The 22,715-nt window shown below is 41.9% G+C and overlaps 1 protein-coding gene across 1 annotated transcript in view; it reads right to left on the bottom strand.

Annotated features, from left to right (window-relative positions):
- CETP (cholesteryl ester transfer protein) overlaps window positions 1-22,715 on the bottom strand; it is a 110,477-nt gene that overhangs the window by 25,235 nt on the left and 62,527 nt on the right. The window contains exons 5-10 of the mRNA XM_078668641.1: window positions 19,541-19,628; window positions 19,365-19,434; window positions 13,685-13,745; window positions 5,549-5,640; window positions 2,680-2,859; window positions 393-443 (exon numbers count right to left, since the gene is read on the bottom strand). Of these exons, the coding sequence (XP_078524767.1) occupies window positions 393-443; window positions 2,680-2,859; window positions 5,549-5,640; window positions 13,685-13,745; window positions 19,365-19,434; window positions 19,541-19,628 (542 nt within the window). The remainder of the gene's footprint in view (window positions 1-392; window positions 444-2,679; window positions 2,860-5,548; window positions 5,641-13,684; window positions 13,746-19,364; window positions 19,435-19,540; window positions 19,629-22,715) is intronic.

Genomic DNA, 22,715 nt, shown 5'->3' with positions numbered 1-22,715 from the left:
ATAACTGCTCAATGTCACTAACATTTGAGAGGGGAAACAGAATATGAAGTTCTTGGATTTTCAGTGAGCCATTCAGCTGTGCCCGGCTCTTGGGATCTAGCAATGAACTACAATGCCACAAAAATTGCCCAGCACCCCTTGACGAGCAGGAGAACCAGCCTAACATGGTCCCAATTATTTGGATCTTTATCATTATTACAAAATATCCTGTGATAAAATGTATTTAATAAAAAACTTTTTATATTTATCTCTGTTTTCTCTGTTGACGGAGGGTGCCATTTATTTTTACAGTGTATTTCCATGCTGAACATGCATGTAAAACAAATTATTCTTGTCTTTCAACGTTCTCTCTCTCAGTAGACTTAGCTTGATAATATGTTCTGATAAATTACCTGTTTTAAAATCACTCTGTGAGTTTCTATGTCTTCAGTTTCCACCATGTCCTAAAAATATAAGAAAGCATGTTAGTCTTTGGAGTACATATTTGTACAGAATTGATGGAGCATGATTGAGATCTCGGCGGACGGATTGCTCTGGCGCAACGGTGACGGATATCCCGTCTGCCGAAATATAAATTCCATATAATTTAATAGAAAATCAGGTCCTCAATCTGACCGTAACATAGCTTGATCCAAAAAACACTATCCTAACACATCCACCTAAGATTAACATTTACGTGAAGAGGATTATTATTATTGTTAAACTGTTGTCAGATGATTGTTCATCTTTTTACCTAAACCCTTTTCTTAAATACCTCCAAAAATTAGTTTTAGAGCTCTAGACAGTCACAAATGCATCTTAATATTTACATTTTTACACTGCATGTCTTTACAGTGGTTCCGGGTTCTGTAATAATGCATCACTTTTTTCCTGACTCCTTTTCCTAGGAAGATCTGGGCAGGATTCCCAGGATGTCCCCTGTCCATGGACTGGCTTGCAGAGGAGGGCAGCGCTCTCACGGAGCCCCCTATTCAAACAACCCGCCAAAATCTCATATCTGGCACAACACAGAATGCTCACTTAATTAATTTAGCCAATCCATAACATGCACATACACTCCCACAATAGACATTTCACTGCATCTAAGGTGGACCACATAGATTTCTAATATTTTGTAGATTGAACATGTATTTATTTTACTGGATAAGGCTGGCCTCTGATTAACTAAGGTATTATTATGGGGTAAAAGATAGAATGTACAGAGGTAACTATATTTCTTTGGGCTTTCTCCAGACTTCAGTCACAGTTAGCATGAGACTTACTGGTCAGAATACACAACATATTATGAATCATTATTTAGCTATTGGACCAATTCTTACATCACTTGCTATGATCCACCAGCCTTGAAAAAGCCCTGGGCTAGCCACACAAGGTAAAACGTGCTGGTATTAAATAATGTAAGAGAATTGCAATATAAAAGTGATCTTTATGTGGAAATTAATGGCTAGAGATGAATATAACCACACCGCAAGAGCCCATTCTACCTGGAGACTACAGTCTTGATGTCTACAAAAGAGTACAATGCTGGAGAATTCACAATATCAATCGAGATTGAAGACCACTATTGAAACCAACCAATTTTCTGCTCTGTCAATCCAAGTATATACTGTATTAGCCACTTTTGCCTATTAAAGCCAATCCCAGCTGTAGCACATTTATGCCCACTACAGCTAATTTTCTACTCAAAATCTGGCTATGCATGAAGTGAAGTAACCTCAGGGCTTGTTCCTATGAAACTATGCATCACATACGCCTATGCAATAAAACTGGTTACAATCCCATTATTGTATTTACTTCACTATGGGCCATATGTAGGAAGCCTAATTTGGGCTCGCAAATGCTGAAATTCGCCAAATTTCAGCATTTGCGATCGCAATTAGGGCAGTGTGCTATGTAGCACACAAAAACCCACATGCAAAATAAGGAATCGCAAAATTTGCGATTCCTTATTTTGCTATTGCATTTAAGGAATCGCAAATTCTGATCCTTAAATGCAATATAGGAAGCACCCAAGTTGTGCAAATTTTGGCTTATGGAATCGCAAAATACCACCAACCTGAAGTTGGTGGTATTTTGCGGTTTCTTTGAAAAATGCACTTTTTGGCATTTTTCAAAGTGCCATGTGGGTCACATACATGCCCTTAGAGCATGTATGTGGGCCACATGAGCACACATGTTAAATTCAGGGGTGCACAAGGGTGTCCTATTGACACCCTTACAACCCTGAAATTGCATTCTCAATTTGCGATTCTCTAATTGAGAATCGCAAATTGAGAATGTCTTCCTATTCATTCCTATGGGCCTTTTAGCCCATAGGAATGGATGAGAAGGTATTCCTTATTTGCGAATCTCAATTTGCGATTCGCAAATAAGGAATAAGTGGGATGCGCAAAAAATGTTGTTAATCCTACCTACATTGCGTTTTGCGATTCTTTAATTGCGATTCCCTTAAAATCGCAATTTGAGAATCACAAAACACAAATTACCTACATATGGCCCTTTAACTGTACAACTATAAAAATATCAATGTGCATAAATACATTACCACATTACATGATAAAACGGACAAAGGAATGGGTTTTATTTCATTACTAGTATGTTTTAAATTGCTACTCCTGGTGTGTATTATTTCCTCAAACTAGGACAACCACATTTGATAGTAAATGTTTGAAACTATACCTGTATATCTTCACCTGTGATGTTGAACACTAGTCGTTTGTCCAGAAATGCGGCCAGAGATAAAGAGTTGATGACCTGCTCAGAAAACCAAAATGAGAGCATTCTGGAGTCCGACAGCAAAGATGGAGTGTAGATGGACGCACTGAACACTGTGGTGTGGTTGGGATACAGAAGAAGACCCTGAGGAGAGAAAAGGTGTGTTTCGAAATCATCATTCCGAATGTACACTGTGAACCTTCCACTCAAAAAAACACAAAACAATTGAGTGTGACAGAAAAGGGGAGGGCCAGACCTACCGGTTTGAGTCCATAGTGCAGTCATTTCAGCTTCCTCTCAGATGAGCAGGGCTTTCAAGGAAAGCATTTTCAAATGTGCATTTTTTTTAAAGCTAAAGTAGAGTGACCAATTGGTGACAATCAAGATAAGCGCCTGGCTAGGTGTACCTACCCAACAACATTTTAATATGTGTCAGAATTTCTGCGGCCTAAAAATCATTGGGAACACCAGAGTTAGATTCCCCATGTTAGACTAATGTTCTGATTTGTTACCTTTGCCTCAAATTGTAAAGCGCTCTTATATCCTTCGGGATCAAGTTTGCGCTATATAAAACTTTATAAATAAATACAGCGCACATAAGTGAGGGATCTAGAAATATCAATGTTGTGTCACAGCTGACTGGAGGTATGGTTGGTTGGTGTTTTAGGGAGCGCGATATGAGGTGGTTAGAGGCCTGTGGGGCAGTCTGTCACCCCATCTTCACTAATGGAAGACAATTACATTTAAAGAAACAATTGTAAAAGAGGTGATCACAGAATAAAAAAAGATACGAAAGAAACGTTCCTAAATTAGTTAAATGCCCCCGATTGAAATAACATATCGTCACACCAAGTAGCAGGAAATGTTGTCTAAATTATTATGACATTAACAATAAAATGAGTACTTGCTGCATTCTGCAAATAAAGTTCACAATGAAGGTTTATGCATGTGCATTCTTGATGATATGTTCGAGTAAATCTGTGTAATTGAAACCAAGAAACAACCCTCAAATGGCTCATCTAAAACTCTCACAAAAAACACAAGCGTCCCAAAGCACTAACAATTATCCACATTGACCTGTAAATTATCTTCACAAACAGAATTGAATATACTGCACAATCAACATGAAAATGTTCCTAATATCAACAGGAAATACATCCACAATCGTTAGTGTGGCTCTACCCTCCCTGAACATTCACAGAGCATAACAATGCATGGTTAAAGTATATTTTTACAAAGGCGAAACAGGGTGAGATTTACAAACATTTTGCGCTGGGTTAGCATCACAAAAGTGACGCTAACCAGCGCAAATGTTTTTTTTTGCTATTTACTGCTGGAAACCACTCTCAAAGTAGCTCAAAGTAGCTCAAAGTAGCGCAAAGCAGCGCGAGGCTCTGCGTTGCGTTACTTTGCGCTGAGGAGGTGTAACATGGGTGTTCCCATGTAACCACTCATGCCTTTTGACGTAAAACCATATTTATAAAGATTTTTAGACATGGTTTTGCGCCAAAAGTTAACGCCCCTTCAAAGGAGGTGCTAACAGGAGAAATGCATTCATTTCTCCGTGCTTTTCTCTCTTTGCATGCGTGCTGCACTGCGCAGCACGCACACAAAGGGAGAAAAGCTTTCCATTGTGTCTAGGCATAGTATTTTGTACAGGTACTGTACCCTTCCTGTACAAAAGCTAAGCTAGACACATGCACACATCCTAGCGTAATGGCGCTAAGGTGTGTGCATGTCGCACTGCCGCTGAAATCAGCTCCGGCGCAAGGGAAAGGGGAGGGGAGAGCCATATCTCTGAAGATATGGTGCTCTCCTGCTCCCTCCCTGTCACGCAATGCAGCGCAACCTCGCGGGACTGTGCTGGATTGCATGACTTTTTTGTAAATCTTCTCCTTGATATTGCCCACCAATAGGTTTTACATCATACCAAAGTATCCTAAACCTGAATCCTTATTCAGAATCAAATTTAACCTTTAGACCATGGACAACACTTAGGTGCTGGGGAGTGGGGCTTCCTCAATTCTTAGCTTGTCCCAAAAGATCATAAAATGGCACCTCTAAGTTTGGTGTGTGTGCCTGCATCCCTCTTTAGATCCCTTCATCTCCAGGCCCCTGTCCCCTCCACATTCTTCAATCATATATAGATTATCCAACAATGCAACAAACTGCGCTGGCTTATATAATCAAACGATGATTCTAACTCTCCTTTATATTTAATGATCTAAAATCCTGCAGTGTTTGTGCACAATTGTGTTACTCATGGGGAGTGGCGCCTAAGTATCTCCAGTTACAAGATGTGTCTTTCTAGGCACTAGCAATCAGATTCACTAACTGGGACATTCTGAAACTGTGGGGGCGTAGAGACAGAAACAAAAGCAAAATGCAAAAAAGAACAATTGATGGGCAGAATTCAGAACAATGTCATACGTTCACCCCAGTACAGAGATCTGGGCCTAAATCCAGCTAGCCTGGCTGATGAAGGGTGATGCCCTGAAACCGTCCCAGGTTTCTTGTTTCCGGTCCAGGGAGGACCTGGCTTGGCAGTTCGGGCTGGACTGTTCCCACAAGGAACTGGGTCAAGACTGATTTGCATATGGCTGGGTCCAAACTGGGGTGGTGTGGTGAGCAAAAGAATGATGGATTAAACCAAGATCCTAGTGACTGGGGGTGAATGTTTGCATTGTCCAGCATTCCGTCCATCAATTGTTTCTTTTGCAGGCGTAGAGATAGAACCCAGACTGTAAATCAAAAGTATTTACTCAAAACCAAATATATCACCCAATACACAACTACTGACTTGCGTGTGCCAGTACTTTCTAGAGAAACTCACCGTATGATGTGATTCCACATAGTTTGACTTTATTTGAGGAGATGAGGCCACTGAAATGTCCATTCCTATATCCCCAAGACTGAGGAAATTTTCTGAAAGAAGAAAAATGTGCACACACTTGTCAAACATATGGGTGTGGGAGCCTCACACATTCTTGTTTTCTTATCCCACACAGTCCAAAGGGATGGTTGTGCTGTCCAAGTGCACATACATAGGTGTAGGAGGACGTTCATGGCAACAGACTTTGCAGTAACTGACTCAGCCTGTAGTGCCTATGGGGCAGAACTACCAATGGCCACGAGATACCTTTGAATATTAGGAAGAGCTTTGCATATCAAAAATTAACTAGATGTATAATTATGGTACTTTGGATTCTAGATGACATAAAACACATTCCATCATATCACAAAATGCCTCAGCAAATTGATTTTATGCTCACTGTAGTCAATAACATATAATAATAATTTGCCCGCTGCTGAAGATTTGTACAAACTATCAGGGGTGCTATGTACCCTGGCACGGCTTCCCAACCTAGCCCTCGCCTGTCCAAACGCTGATACTGGATTATTTTAAACAAAGGCCTGCGAAAGAACCGGGGCCGGACTGGCTGTAGCGGGCACCAAGCGTTTCCCCAGTGGGCCATAGGGATGAGGGCCAATTTTGCAGCATAGCTGCAATATCAGCCCCTGCAACAAAATCAGCCGAACAGCTCGGCTGCTCCCCCAACCCCAGGGGGCGGCCAAGCACTTTGCCAGGGCCAGTTTTGGTTCCCAGTCCGGACCTGGAAAGAACATTCTCCTACACAGTCGCAAAGCACAAGCACTTTTCAAGAAAAAGAGTACCAGCGAAAAGAATGGAAACCAAAGTAGTCTTGGTGATTTGAAGGAGGTTGTAGGGTGACATCCTCATATGGGACCAGCCAAAGGGCAACGCCCAATTGCAAACATGATAAGAAGCCCCTAGGCAAACGCTGGGATTGAACTATTTCACTTTCCCAGATGTTGTTTTCTTTTTTCTTGACCTCTGTGAATTGCGATGTCCTTTTTTAACGTTTTATTGTAATGCAATGGTTTTAATTAACTTATGCAAACAAACAAACAAATAAATTACAAATTAGTCAATAATATAATAAAAGGTTCAATGACATCACAAAAGGACTAAGGGACAATGACAGGGTGTGATGAAACAAAACAGTACAAAATGACGAGGATGAATTTACAGCACAAAACGTGTTGATGACATTTATTTTGTATGCAGTGGGCTCAGTAAATTACAAATCGACTCACACCGACAGAGCTCAAGGACTACATGTTAGGGATCCACTACATGACAAAGAGGTGTAATGACAACACTATAGCCTTATAGCCAGCTGTTGAGGGTTAAACCTGTTGCTAAAGGCCCTGAACCTGAGTTATATTCAAGGGCCTATAACGCGAGTGAGGGCCTTTAACAACAGATATAGCCTGAGGCACGAGGTTGTTAGAACATTTGACCCACTAAGGGTAGAATGTACTAAATTAAAAAGGGAGAAACATAAAGACAAACATTGGAATGTTGCATCCAATGTCAGACTGATTGACTTTTTAAAAAAAATCTGTGTGAGGCAAAATCTTTTGGGTTTACTAAAATCATGTGTATAACATAGTTACTTATAGGGGGTTCAGCCAGACTTCATCCGTTAATTTGTGGTTGATGTCATTCACATTTTAAGTCCACCCACACCATCATGCATTTAAGGGGCAATGCATCAGTCCACTTCAGCTATTTGCTGATTTCACTGCGGGTCACTGCATGCTGCTCTGTCACAAGGAACTCACCCACAAAGTCGTTCCTTTAAGTGAGTACCAAGGTAATGCCTTTTTGTTTTAGATAAAAAATCTTTTTGACCTGTGGCAAATGATTTGTTTTTCAGATTGATGAGGAACCAGCATATTCCCAAACAATAACATTTTGCAAAAACCATGATTAAAAAAACCAAGAATTGTCAGATGGCTGGCAGCCAACGCCAGACCTATTGGTTTTGCCAGTGTTTGTTTCTATTTTAGGTGGAGGGTACAGTGGTGTCCACTGGAAGAGAGGTTTCATTGGTTTGTGATCTGTGGTGACCCTGAATGGATATCAATATAAAAAGTTGTGGAAATGGTGGCATTTCCTCTTGATATCTAGGGTTTATTTTTCATTCTGGTAGTACCAAGACACTGCTTTTGCCAGCTTTTTAGCTGGTTCATTGCACCTAATGCCAGTCAGGGTTTATTGTTGCACAAAGTGGTATCTTCCAATATGTCACTGAAGAGTTTTTATAAATACTTTGTCCCTTCATTGGAGTCAATGGTCATGTGATGACAATTTCTGTTTTGCAGTCAGGAATGGAAGTGCGAGTGATGTTGGTTTATTAGTTTGGTTACAAGTGTGGTTCAGGAGGCCTTGAAGACTGAGCTCTGCTGGTGGCCAAAACAAAGAATAAAATGCTGCAGGAACCATGCAACACATTGTCACTCTTTCAAGCTGCAGAACAAACAGGAAGAAGAGAAATCTGAAAGTCCAAATGGGGAGATAGATGCATCTCCCACCTGACTGCCAAACTTTGGAACGCCTTACCTTCCTATAGACTTTCTTTCAGGACGTCGCTTAAAACCTGGCTCTTTTCTTCTAAACCAATGTGGCTTTCTCCCTGGCCAGTTTCTCTGAAGCATTTGCTTTTAGCGCCAAGACGCCTCGGCATACGTTGTGCTTTACACATATGTTCAAAATGCTAATATCAGTTAACATCATGTCGGCTATTTGTTTGCTTCTCAAAGAAACATAGGATGGTAACTGAGTAGAAATTAGTATATTTCACCTGTAATAATTTTTACCATGGAAATTATTACTCTTTTACTTTGGTGCATTTTAGTAGTACTTTACAGAGCTCTGATATACTCTTGGAGTATTTTCAACTGGTAGTTCATATTTTGCATATAAATACCAACCATGTTGTATAATAGCAAGCGGCAACCTTTTTCACGAGAGAGATTTTTAAGGTCCTGGCCACATGCTTAGCTGTCTGCAGGCTACACCTGTTTCCAATTTACATAATGTGGGCTTTGGGTTATATCCTTGCTCATGATTGGATGGCTCTGTTATCTGTCTCACTTCTCTGCTGCTGATTCGATGGTTTTTTGCCTAGTGTTGTATTTTTCCAGCCCAGGAGCATTTTAGTCTTACATTGTTTTGAGTGGAAGAGTTGTAACCTTCCCATGCTTAGTTAAGGGTATTTTTTAAAATTTCCCTATCAGCGCTCCATGGAAGTGCACAAGTTTTCTTGCTCGCTCCCCAATTCGCTGCATTACCCCTCTCGTACCCCTTCCCTTCCAAGCTTGGACTCTGCTTTGCCTGCGAATTCTCCTTCAGCTCAGCTCAGCTCATCTCTCATCTTTTTTTAAAATCTTTTTTTAAAAGCCATTTCCCCTCTCCCTGCTCTTCTGTTGTTCCCTCCTTCTTGCTGTTGCCGCTAAACAGCATTTACTTTCACCCATCCCCGCCCACTCTCTGCTGTTGCTTCCCCACCCCTGCGTGTTACGCCCTCTATTTTAAAAAAAAAATACATATTTATTCATTTACTTTTTGGAGGGCCTGGCAAATACAATTTACTGCAAAGTTGTCCCTTTCTTAAAAAGCACTTTTGTTCACATTATATATATATATATATATATTTGTAATTTTCCTGCTCCAAGATGGATGACCACCATCTTGGATTCGTAATTAAAAAAAAAACTAAGGGTCATATTATCAACAAACAGCGATATTTATTGCTAAGTGGGCTTAGCGGCAATTTTTTTATCGCCGCGCATCACCGGATTTTATCACTGAGATAACGTGCTATTAGCAACATTTATCTCAAAAGCGATAAAATTCCCAGTGATAGCGGGAAAATCCGTGAATATCGCTGAGAATACAGCGATATTCACGCATTAACGCTAACAGGGTCTAAGCCATTATATCCACCTCCCATTGGATATAATTGCTAAGAACTGCTCTGAGCAGGCGTTAGTTTTTGGAGATATTCGCGCTTAGCGCGAATATTTCCATCGCTACGCCTGTGTTGGTAATAGGCGATAGCGATGTTAGCGACTGCTATCAGTCGCTAACAGTTTGGGTACGCCCACTTTGCATGTCATTAGCGATAAATATCGCTGACATGCAAAGCGGGCCCCAAACCGCTCGCTAGCGCCTACAAGCTGTCGCTAACTGTTGTTAGCGACAGCTTGCTAATAGGGCGATAGAATTATCGCCGTTTAGGTGCCGAAAACGGCCGCTAAAGCGGCGAAAATTCCCTATCGCCCCTCTTGATAATAAGCCCCTAAATGCTGGCTGCATTATAACACAAGAGCATACATTTCACCTGCACACAAGTTATGTCATGACACAGGTCTCTCAATGAATGCACACACATGCATTGTGATGCATGTGTTTGCATGCGTCTTGACCGATGGTGGTCTTCTTTGAACGGGTTTCCTTCAATAAGAAAACTAGTTCAAACGGAAAATGGTATGAAAGGGCTAAATCAGTAAAACAATGAGATTTGTATATTGAACAATGTATAAGGATGTAGAAACATACTTCAAAACTGTTGTTAGAGAATCATAACATGATGTTCTGTCTAACTTATAGAGAAATGCACAATGGTTCAATAGAGACACTCCTATGGGGATTGGATGGGAAAATGTTTATGTTGTTGTGATTTACACTAAACTGGAAAAATTAAGTAAAGATATTAAAAAAGAAATCGGGCTTTAAATGGTTGTATTTATCCGATCGTGAGGGAGCAATGACTTTTAATAGGTTAGGCTGCCCATCACGGATTGATTATATCCTACTGGACACTCAGTCATGGGACAACTTAGTGGATATGAAGGTCAGACAAAGATCAGAAAGTGACCACAATCCTTTATGTATGGCAATTCATTGGGGAGCCAAGTTCAGCAAAAGGGGTCCTCAAGAGATGACTACTAAAGAAGTATTTCCCAAAAACTGCAATCGCAAGCTTAAGTGGAACGCAGTTAGGTGTGAAGAAGGGAAACTAGACAGTATCAAGGAACTAGTCACGGTTGAACTGCGTGGCTTGGCACTTGTTGCCTTAGCGGCCCCCCATACTTTGGGGTCAAATCTACCAGCCATGTACAAGAACTTAATGGAGGAGATTGGAAGGTTCTTTATCAAAAAATCCAAGGGGACGAAATTGGCCCAGCACAATTTAAGCAAGGGTAACCTCTGGTACACAGCCAACTGTAGGAGAAAAAGGAAAGCAATTTCCTTGGCTATAAAAAGTAAGGACCCAGTAGCTGTAAGAATTGCTAGACAAGATTACCGCAAAAGTATTGCGGCAGCCAAGAAGGTCTGGGAAGAGGAGCATTGGCAGGCGCTCAAGGATGCTGCATATGGGAAGAATCCCATTCTTTTTTGGAAATAATGAATATTCTTGATAAGCGAGGGGCAGAGCCTATTTTAAATCACATTAACGAGCACCAATGGCACTCTCACTTTTTAAAATTATATTGTGAGGGCAGTGTGGAGGGTGCGTCAACATCCCCCGCTCTGGGTACTGCTAGTATGATTAGTTCAGAGCTTGGCGCCATCGATGAGTCGTTCTCACCCCATGAAGTTCAAGACGCCATTCATAAAATAATTCCGGGAAAGGCACCTGGTCCCGATGGCGTTCCGGGGGATTTATTGTTGTATGACCCTAAATTATGGGCAGATTTCATATCTATGATTATGAATCTTATTCAGTCTGGCCACCCAGTACCCGAATCCTGGAAGGGTGCAGAGGTCATTACCATATTTAAAAAAGGCGATAGAGAGGACCCTGCCAACTACAGACCAATTAGTTTAATTGATACCATCCAAAAAGTAGTTGGCAGGGTCATCATAAACCGGACAGAGATGTGGTTAATGGAAAACGATATTTTGACTCACTTTCAGGCCGGATTTAGACGTAATGTAGGTGCTATTGACCAGGTCTTTAGATTCTGCGCGGTCTTTTGGAAATCTGTGTCAATAGCCAGGGGGAGCCTGTACCTGGCTTTTATAGATCTGAAAACGGCTTTTGATGTAATCCCCCGCGCCAAACTTTGGGAGGTCCTTTTGGACATGGGATTCCCTGGCCATTTGTTACAGTTTATAATCAAACTTCACGAAGGCAATTATGCAAGGATTCGATGGGGGGACCAGGGGCAATTAACCAGGAGGATTCCTGTCAATAGAGGGGTGCGGCAAGGGTGTGTGATGGCCCGACCCTGTTTTCTCTTTTTATAAATGGAGTGGTGGATCATCTGAGAGAGGACCCGGCAGACGCTCCTGTCCTTGCCGGGGAGAAAACACCCACACTTCTCTTTGCCGACAACACCCTCCTGTTGTCCAAAACCCCCAAAGGCCTGCAAAAACTCCTTGATCGTTTTAATGTGTTTTGTAAAGAACGTGGGCTAACGGTAAACACTACAAAAACGAAGTTAATGGTTATGACCGTAAAAAGAATCATAGGAAGGTCTATCTCTCCTTGAATGGGTCACCTCTAGAGGTAGTGGATGAATTTGATTACCTCGGTGGTTAGAATTGGTAACAAAATGAACTGGGAATCCCATTTGTGCAAAATGGTTTTAAATCTCAAAAGAGTTTCCGGTGCTATTCTAAAGAATCAACGCCTTTCAGTCAGTAGACCAATAGCTCCTGCACTGGCAGCCTATGAGGGAAAGGCGTTAGCATCAGCGGTCTATGGATCAGAACTTTGGGGTACTGAGAATATTAAAGCACTGGTGGTGGCAGAGAATACGTTTATGAGAGACTTAGTCTCGCTCCCTGTCTCAACCCCTTTAAAACCCTTATTTGCTGATTTGGGTAAGAGATCCATTTCTGACATAGTCCAGCTCCGACCACTACTATTTTGGGTGCGCCTCAGAAGGACCCCGAAATTAGCAAATTATGCTCTAGTGCTAGATGAACTAATCAACCTGAATGTCTCGAATAAAATAAAGTGGTTAAACAATCTAAAAAAGCTTGTGGTAACTTTGGGATTGCGCGACGCCTGGGCTTCTCAATCCCCCCCACCAAAACAAACAGTTAAAAAACTATATTGGGAATGGATAGAGGCCAAGGTTTTGCTCAACCCAAATTGGGGTCCATTAACGGAGAATTTTTTTTCACACAAGCTTATTGTAAAGCTAGAACCGTTTCTGGATATTATTCAGATCCCTCGAGACAGAACTTTATTTCTGAAACTTAGATATGGCGTTCTCCCTCTTAAAAACTTTATGGCAGGGTGGAAAGAGAGGAGGGATGAGGATTTGAAATGCCCAGGTTGTCCCTGCCCGGAAGAATCGCTAGGCCACTTCTTTTTTGCATGTAAAGCCTATAAACAGGCTAGAAATAAATGGTTGAAGCCAGTCTCTAGGAATCTAGGAGTCAGGGACTATAAATCAGCCCTACGAATCATTGTCTCCAATACTACTTGCATGGTTACTGTTTGTGGGGTCGCCAAGTTTTTGGCTAGCGCTTGGATCATTCGGGTAAGGTTGATGTCACATCTGTCTACCGATCATATTCCTATATGAATTTTAAATATGTTATTCTCCCCTTATTTTTAACCGTCTGTTAAGTTGTAGTGTCTTTTTAACGACTGTATTGCTTGGAAATATATATGCATGTATTTTATGTTTGTACTTTTATGATACATGTATCGAATAAAGTATTAAAGAAAAAAGAAATCTATTCCAAGATTGCCAGACATGCAAATAGATGCGTCTTAATGCAGCTGTTCACATCACACTGCAAATAAGCATTAGGGAGGCCTTTTAAAGCTGAAACCTGGCGGCTTTGCCAATCTTTGTTTACAAGTGTTCATCAAACTATAAATGTTAACATTTGAGACTGAACTAGCTTAGAATGGTCTTTCTTCATTGTTGAGCAGCATATATTATGTGAGCATATGCGTTAGATTGACATGCGCGCTATAGGGTTGAGACGTTTGACAGGCAAAATGCAAAAAGTAAGTTAAAGGAGGAATCATTCACTGCTGCTAAAACATGTACCAAGCCAAAAGGTACAGTGTCAGTAATAAATATTCAGCACATTATGTATAGATGTCCCCAAATCATACTTTACCTGCTCTGTCTTGAATGAAGTTGGCTAGTAAGTTTGAAACACTGTTAATTTCCTTGCAAACCTGAAATAGGAACAAACGTTGTAAATGTCAGTAGTGTACCAGACTTACAGACATGTGGCAAGCACACATGCCTTCAGTGCAAATTCTGCACTGGTCCCAATCCAATATCACCATGGCTCGTAAATGGGGAAAGATTTCAATGAGATGCCTTGTAAAAAGATTAAAGTCCAAAATGACTCTACTTTGACCTCAACATCACTAAAGTATATGTCAGAAAACTTAAAGTAATTGAGCTTGTTGCTACATAATGTGCCACATGTCAAGAATGGACATGATTGGATGACCCGTCGATGGGCATCAATTAAAGATAGCTAGGATAGCAGGTGCTACCTCCGGGTTGACCTTTGGTAACCCTCACACTACAGACTTAGAAGCAGTAAATAACAAGGGCCCAAAGAAGCTTAAAGTAACTTGCATCCCTCAATCTTGCTTTAGCTCCTAGGCAACGAATACGATGCTGTATAGTGGCTAAGAGCAGGAGAAGAGGTCAACCCGGTAATGTCATTGGTGGCCAGAGGGTTCACAGTATCACACCTACTACCTCTAATGATTTGGGTACTCATTACATATCCTCCCTGAAGCTTGGAGGAATAATGCAAAGTCTTGTGCACAGCTTAGTCAAAATAGTAGTAGACAAACAGCCCCCAGCCCACATCTTATGATAAAAACTTTCTAATTGATTTCCAGTAATGGTTTCATTTTAAGCATATATCTGAGACCACCCCATGAACTTCAGGGGAAACCTTCATGCTTCATTGGACCCACTCTAGACCTGCACATTTATCCTCCTGGATCTCTCAGTGGTGTTTCACAGAGTTTAAAAAAATAAATGTTTATCATTTTCAGACCAACAAGCTACAATTAACAAAATGTTAAGTTTTTAGGCATCATCTGCACAATGGTAACAACCTGGAGAAGATCAGAAGAAAGCCATGCTAATGAGCTTAGATCATCTCCAATTACATTGTACACATTTCCCATGCCCTCCTACCCATCATCGTAAACAGTTGCACCAAATGAATCTGAAGGATGACGCTGCAGCCTAGAGTCAGTGTGCAATAAGCAGCAATATGGAGCCCAGAGTCCCGGTTTGTGGCTAGCAATGAATTGCATTCGGCGGAGGCCCACCATTGACTAGCTGTCAAACCAGATGACAGCAGCCAAAAAAAAAAGCACTAGATGCCAATGATCTAATTGTATACATTCCAGAGGTAGAGAGTGCAGTATCTTACTTGACAATGGAAGTGAGGCAGTTTGCGGAATTTTCTGAGTATAAGGTTAATGAAGCTAAATCAGAAATAATGAGCTGGAACTTTGTTTGGGAGGGAGCTGAGTACAACAAAGAAATAAGACATCTGGGAGTAAGGATTGTACAGAATCTTGAGGATATTATGAAGGTCAATTTGAAGAGAGTATTTAATGAGGTAGACAGGCTACTGAAAAAATAAAGGAATCTGCTACTCACTACATGTGGACAGGTACATCTGGTAAATATGTCCATTCTTCCAAGATTCACCACTTCTCCACTCAGATGAGTCTTCTATTGGGATTATGTATAGAGCCAAGCTACTAGGCCTGCTAGGAGAGGGATTCACGTACACGTTTGGTGCACCAAAGTTCTTGAGAAAAGTACAGTTGAAGTGCCTGCGTACAACTGCTAGCCTATGGTTTGAGATCAGATCCTTCCTGGGAAATTATCACAAATATGGGACTGCCCAGGAATGCCCAAGTGTATGGAAGACCATTTAGCGAGACCCCTTCAAGAGTGTGGGGTAAACAAATGGGGCAGTTAGCGGAGGAAGGAAATGCATTACAGTGGAACAGCTGGGAGAGGATCACTAAGGAGACTCTGTCAAGGTTCAAATACTATAAGATGACCGCCTGTCAGGGAGTTCCGTGGTTGACACTTTTGGAGACCCACATAATGGAGGAGGAAATGCAGGATTCTAACATAAAGAAGAAGGAGGTTGCCCTGTGGAATCAACAGCTAGTGGTGGGTGTAGTCCGCGAAGTAGCGCTACGCGTAGCTACGCAAAGTGCACTTCGCACTGCGCGAACTGCGTAGTAGCATGTTCGCACTGTGCAAGTGTCGTCTTCAATGATTGCACAGTGTGGACAAGCATCCGGCACTGTGCAACTATTGAAAACGGCATCTTGCACAGTGCAAGCTGTACTTTTCTGCCGCTCGAGTAGATTTTTACTCGAGCTGCAGCTTTCTCAACACGGACTGGTAGTTTCTCATCGCGAGCGTACGCGAGCATGCGCGACCACTCGCAATGAGAAACCTGACATCCCCGCGTTGAGAATCTCGCCGGGAGGTTTATTTTCCATGCTCGCGATCGGCAACTTGATGTTGCTGTACGCGAACAAGCAAAAGTCTCGCTAGGATGTCATTTTTGCTTGCTCGCGTCATCAACATGACGTCGAGGACCACGAGCAAGCAAAAAATGACCGCTACGCTACGCATGTTTGCACTGTGCTACGTGCAGCTCGCGTAGTGCAAAGTTGCGCAAACTTCGCAAACTACATGAGTGTAACGTAGTGCTTTCCCCAGGGTTAATCAACACTTGTTAGACGTAGCAGAGGGGAACATGAAACAAGCTCATCATGCTTGGGATGGATGGTTGCCGAGGCCAGATTTGGAGAAGTTATGGAAGTATTGATTAACTTACTTTATTCAGTAGTGAAATCTGCGTCTTTAAAATGGAATCACTTTTTCACTCTTCACAGATCCTGTGGTCCCAATGGTAGCTGGCCAAAATCAGGAAGAGCAACTATGACAGCAGTAATAGATGTGGAGTTCAGAGTGCAGACGAAAGACATATATTTGTCAGCTGCCCCGCTTTGGAAGATTTTTGGCTGAGAGTGGGTAAAAAATATATCAGACCTTCTGGGAGTAGTAGTGGAGGAAAGCCCCATCACAATTGTATTTGTTATATCATAAAATGATGGAGATATGGAAAAGATGGCGTAAACTCAATCTAAATTGATATTAATCGATCTCCTTGCGAGGAGAGAAATTTGTAAGAAATAGTTTCAATCCGAACCGATCCCCTGGCATGAGTTTTGGAAGCGCAGTTGGAGGTACACACTTCTTTTGGGAACCAGCTGATCCCTGGTGACTAGTAGAGGATGAGACCAATGATTAGACCACATAAGTCAGTTTCAGCGGGATGTATCATTTGGAGTCGTAACCTACATTACTGACTGTTTCGGAGCCCAGGATAGAGCACAGCACTTATGAGAGTCATATTTATGAGAATGTGCTCTTTGAGGTGAAATGAGGACTAAAAGAAAAATGCAGATGTATGGTATGAGGTATACTTGAAGTTTAGATAATGGACGCCGATTTTAGAAATGCTCATTATTTTAGCTTGTATTTATTTTTTCATTTTGGTTATACTTCTTTCTGCTTTAGATTACAAAACTGGAGTTGTGATTTCTCATGCCTAGACCAGTGAAGAAGGTTTTCTAAGAAGACAAAACCATTAATGTTGGCATTTTATATCTTTCTCTCGATTTTGAAGAATTTCATTTAAACTGTTTTAAATGTGCAAAATATTCTTTGTTGTGAGAGAATTTTATTTTTGTTTGTTTTTATGGTTTAAGTTTTTAATGAATTTCTCCTTCCAAAGTTTAGTATAGATGGTCAGTGTTTTTGCTTTTGTGTTTTTCAATGTTTTCCTCTCACGTCTTATTTTCTAGGTATGTCAACAGACTCAGTCAATAGATTCATCGGTAGTAAATCATATGCAAGGTATTACATTATGGAAGATCTTTCTAGTAACCGGAAATAACTCTTTAATGAACTGTATGGAAATACAAAAGGTGTAGGAAAGATACACGGATTCTGTTCGTGTTTAATGTATTTGAAGCTGCTTATTATTTATTATGCAAAAGTATTGGAACTTGTGGTCACTTGCTGTCTGCCAAGACTACACTAATGATTCATGTAATCCATTTATCTGGGGTTTCCTAATTTGCAAACAATATGCGGAGGATACACTATGATTTTTTTTAAAGTAAAATGTTTCGCCTTAGGTCAGTAACCAGACGAGCTCAATGAATTGGAAATCTTATACCTCAGACTAATTTATAAGAACTGAATGGGTTGTGTAATCTTGTTACAATATAATTTAAATCTGGTATATGTAAATTAAAAAGAAGAATATCACATATTGCATATACAAATTTGTCAAGGTATCATGTTACAGTAGTTGTACAGTATACTATTTAGTTTCTCCTATAATGTTTTAGTACTTGAGCTGGAGAGGAAAAGTATTGCAGTGGTCTAGTACATTTACCATCGAAGGGCTCAACTTCACATTAACATCACCATTGTTTTATTAGATACCCATTAGAACTAATATATCATCATTTTTTGTAGATTCTTTGTTAAAACAAGTTATCACGTTTGTAGTAGACTTACCATTGCAAAAAAATATTTTCCAGTAATATATTGTCACAGATACATGAAGAAAGGAAGTATTGTGCCATAGTTTTCTAGTGTGTTCTAGGATATGTACCATGGCAGTACATCACAACAATGTCCTATTAGATTACAGTCATACCAGCACCTGAACTTTATAGTTTATGTGTAGCTGCACAGATGAAGTCAGAAATCACTACTCTAATAGCTTTACTAAAGAATATAGTCAGGGTATGGGTCAATGTTTTCTAATAAATGCACAGTGGTGTTTTCATGTAGACATTCAGTAAAACATAGTACCATGGTATTATTGAGAGTGTAGAGTGGGAATTTAATATTTATTTAATTATTTTTGGGTTTATATAGCGCCAGAATCGACTCCGGGGAGTATATATTTGGACGCTTATCAATTACATATTCGGAAACTGTAAATCTTAAAAACAGAACAAAACGGTTTTAAGTAATTTTCTAAAAAGAAGGTGGCTTGAACATTCTCTTAAATGTAGGGGGAGTTCATTCCAATATTGCGGGCCGAGATATGAGAGAGCTTTCCCTCCTGATCTCGCTCTCCTGATTCTGGAGACCTTCAACAAGTGTTTAGTACTAGAACGTAAGGATCTTGAGGGATGATGGAGGGTAAACTTTTCTGACAAACAGCTGGGGCCAAGATTAAACAATGCTTTGTGGATAGTACAACAGATTTTAAATGTTATCCGTTGACGTATGGGTAACCAATGAAGTTTTAAAAGAAGAGGGCAGGAAGCTGATCTGGGAGGCATGTTCAGGACCAGTCGTGCAGCCGTATTCGGAACCACTTGAAGTTTATTATTCGAGGTTTCTTTGGCAGAAAGCAACAGACCGTTACAATAGTCCAGGAGACTCAAAATGAGTGCCTGAGTCAGAGTCCTTTGAACAGAGTCTGGAAGCAAAGGAAAGACTCGTCGAATTAAGCCCAGTGTATGGAAACATGTGCCAACTGTCTGGCCAATATGTTCCTTAAAAGTGAGGGCATGGTCTAAACTAACTATATGTGATTTTCTAAAATATATACAGTTGAAGTTCAGTAATGTGTAGTTTGAACAGATACAGAATGTACACATAGCTTTAGAAACGTATTGCAGGTGTACAATAGATGCATGGGGGCAATATATTTCTAAGGAATTCATAGTTTTATAGTTTCAATTTCTTACCTGGCTTTTAAGTACAAGTTTTAGTGTGAATGAGATAAATTTGGTAAAAAGCTGCTTTATCCATCCAGGCCTGTAAACAAATTATAAAAGAAAGGAATCATAATTGTACACTATATCAGCATCTTCAACTTGTAATGAATTTGAAAATGCCATTATTGCTTCACAAAAACACTTACTGTCTGTCGCCATAGAGATGCAGTTCTAGTTTGTGGAAGGTCAGATAGCAGTCTGAAGTATCGGCAGCTACTCGGGTATTTTCACATGCTATGAAGACACAAAAGTGACAGAAACAGAAGTGCTGCAGGGCTCTTCTACCTTACCTAGTTCTGTATTCATAGCCCATCACTCAGACCTACAGCACAGCATGCTAATGCGATAACATGTTATATTTCATCGCCTGAATGCAAGTTGAACTTTGGAAAACCAATCATGCACTGGTCCTAATCCCTTTCTTGTGTTACCTCTAGTGATCTCATATAAGTCTCATTTACTGCAGCCATGCACTAAACATTTCTTGGTACGATTAGTTACTTTCACAGGTGCTAGCTGGAGCACATTACAGATATTGCACATCAAATTCCATCATTTGGTGGAAAGTAATATTGACATCCTACCGTGGCTGCAGACTCTTACCAGTGGAAATGCTCTGACACACAATGTGTATGTATACTACACTCACTGATTGGAAAGCGGGTCCACATGACCCTCTTGCGACATATTAGGCATTCCCCATTGGCTATGGACAGTGCCTAATATCACACAGGAGGGACAAGTAAATAATTTGGACTGGCAAGTATTATCACGATTAGAAGATGACTTGATTTGCATTCAGATTAGATCGATTATTATCATGTGCTGCTGTTTAATGGTAATCAGCAATCGGTTAATTGTGGATTGTTGTGATTTCTTCCTTGTAGGATATGACTGGTATTGCTCCTGAAGAAGGTGCTTCATTTTTTGTTTGAATATGTTTATTGCATTTTATCATCGTACAGTATTACACAAATGCAGTCATATCGGGTAAACGGCGCTGTTACATATGACAGGAAGTCCCAGGCTTCTCGGATCATCACCTCCCCTCGGAGGTATGGCAGCAAAGGGGGGCAATTGATCAGGTGTACAGGTAAACAGCATGACAGTTTCATATAGCTCCAGCATATGCATGATACATTAACGTTCAGTGGTGACAGTGCCTAGCGTTGATGCAAAGGACCTCTGTATAGTAGTTGCATAGCCCAGTCTCATTCCATACAGCTCTCAATGTACACCATGACCGGAGAATCAGGTCAGTTGTTCACATTAGTAAGATACTGTACATTCAAAATTGCATAAACAAAAAAAAACTATAAACCATAAAGAACAATTCTAGACATATAGAAAATCAGAAACCAGGCGGTACCTAACTGTGATCATGTGTGTACGTGTAGAGCTTGTGATACCGAATGGAGTGCAACCAGGGGTGACATGTCAGCGGGAACATGGTGATCTTGGTAGTCTTCTCATGTACACTGGGGCATGTGGGAAATGCCGTGGCGATAAAGGGGGGGGGGCGGGGGCGGTCAGGGAGGGAGGCAGCAAGGGTGGGGGGGGCGGGTGGGAGAGTAATTCTAGCAGTGGTACCGGAGAGCGTGGGAAATATGCTCACGTAATCCCATCCTGCAAACACACCTGGTGATAGGACGTCAGGATACCATCCCACTCCAGCGCAATAGGATACATCCGGAGCCCCGCCGTCTCCTCTCGGTGCAATGCCACACTCTCAGCCCTCGCCCAATTATCCAACGAGCGCCGCCACTGCACCGTTTGGGGGGGCACATGATGCTTCCAATGCCTAGTAATAAGGCGTTTTGCCGTAATTAGCCCCAGATCCCAGAATCTCGCTTGTACCTTCGTTTGTTTCGTTCTTCTAAATAACCCCAACAGGCAAGCTTCCCACGTGTTTGGCAAGGTGCCTCCTGTCGCCTTCGCCAAGGCGGAAGACACTGCAGTCCAGTAGGGCTGTAGCAAAGCGCAGGACCAGAGAACATGCAAAAACTGAGCGTCCACAAGGCCACATTTAGGGCAGGCTGTCGCAGTGAGTCCAAAGTACCGATTAATTTTGTCCGGGGACAGATATGCTCGGTGGATCACATAGTACTGTATGATCTTGAAGCGTGCATTGCGCGGTACATGTAGCGATCCAGCCAGCACTCTCGCCCACTCTTTGTCAGTCCAGTCCCGTCCTCTATCCGTTGCCCATTTGTCCCGTAGACGCTGAGGAGAGAATTGTGCGTGTGTGTGCAACGCTTGAGCAATCCAATGTATGAGATGAGAGCCGTGGCCCATCACATGTAAGTATTGGATAAGCAGATGGATCGGTGGTTCCTCCGCCAGCAGTCCCCAAGCCCTCGACAGAGTGTGCAGTAGTTTCGCGTGAGTCAGGAATTGCCCTGCCGGTAACCCCGTGCTTTCTGCAAGTGCCTCAAAAGAAAGCAGTGCACCCTCCTCAAAGAGGTCGCCTAAGCTTTCTAAATCAGCTGCTCCCCAGCTTTCCAGCAGAGGAGCCGTGAGTATCCCGGATCCCCAGGGCGTACCCAGTAAGGGCAAGTTGGGTGCGTACGGCTTTACCGCTGCAGTGAGTTTCAGACCCCTGACGAAGCACTTCCGCGCCACCTCAAGGTGGAGCTGATCCTGAACATGGGACCTAGCCAAGGGATGGAACAGTGCATGGACCTAGGAGACCGACATAATAGTCTCCGTAGTGGCCGTGTCACTCAGATTGCGCCCGCTCAGCCAGTAAGCCACCCACTGCAGTTGTGCAGCTAGATAATACAGCTCGTGGTTCGGGACCGACAGCCCACCACTCTCGGTCGCAGCGTAAAGGGTTCTCAACGCCACTCTAGGACGGCCTTTGTTCCAAATCAGTCGCCTTTGCAGAGTGTCTAGCTCGCGAAATGTGCGAACCGGGACATAGACCGGTAGGTTCGCATAGTAATACAGTAGCCGAGGCAAAGCGATTGCCTTCGCCAGAGCTATACGGCTGGGCACATTCAGCGGAAGAGTGTTCCAGAAGGAAACTTGCGCTGTGAGCGAGGAAATTGCCCTCGTGAGGTTGCCATCCAACAGGTCCGCTGGCTCGCGGTATACACGAATCCCCAGATATCGGAATACTGAAGGGTACCATAGGAGCCGCTCACCCATTACCATGACATCACACTCAGGGGCGTCTGCCGCAAAAGAGTACACTCCCGACTTTGCCCAATTGACGCGCAGCCCCGACATTTCGCTAAAAGTTCTGAATATGTCTGTTAGTGCGCATGGGAAGCAGGGCAGGTCCCTGACATAGAGTAACAGGTCATCGGCATATAGCGA

The sequence above is a fragment of the Lissotriton helveticus genome, chromosome 12, assembly GCF_964261635.1.
Source record: "Lissotriton helveticus chromosome 12, aLisHel1.1, whole genome shotgun sequence".
NCBI classification, from domain to species: domain Eukaryota; kingdom Metazoa; phylum Chordata; class Amphibia; order Caudata; family Salamandridae; genus Lissotriton; species Lissotriton helveticus.
This window is presented reverse-complemented; position numbering and strand designations above follow the sequence as displayed.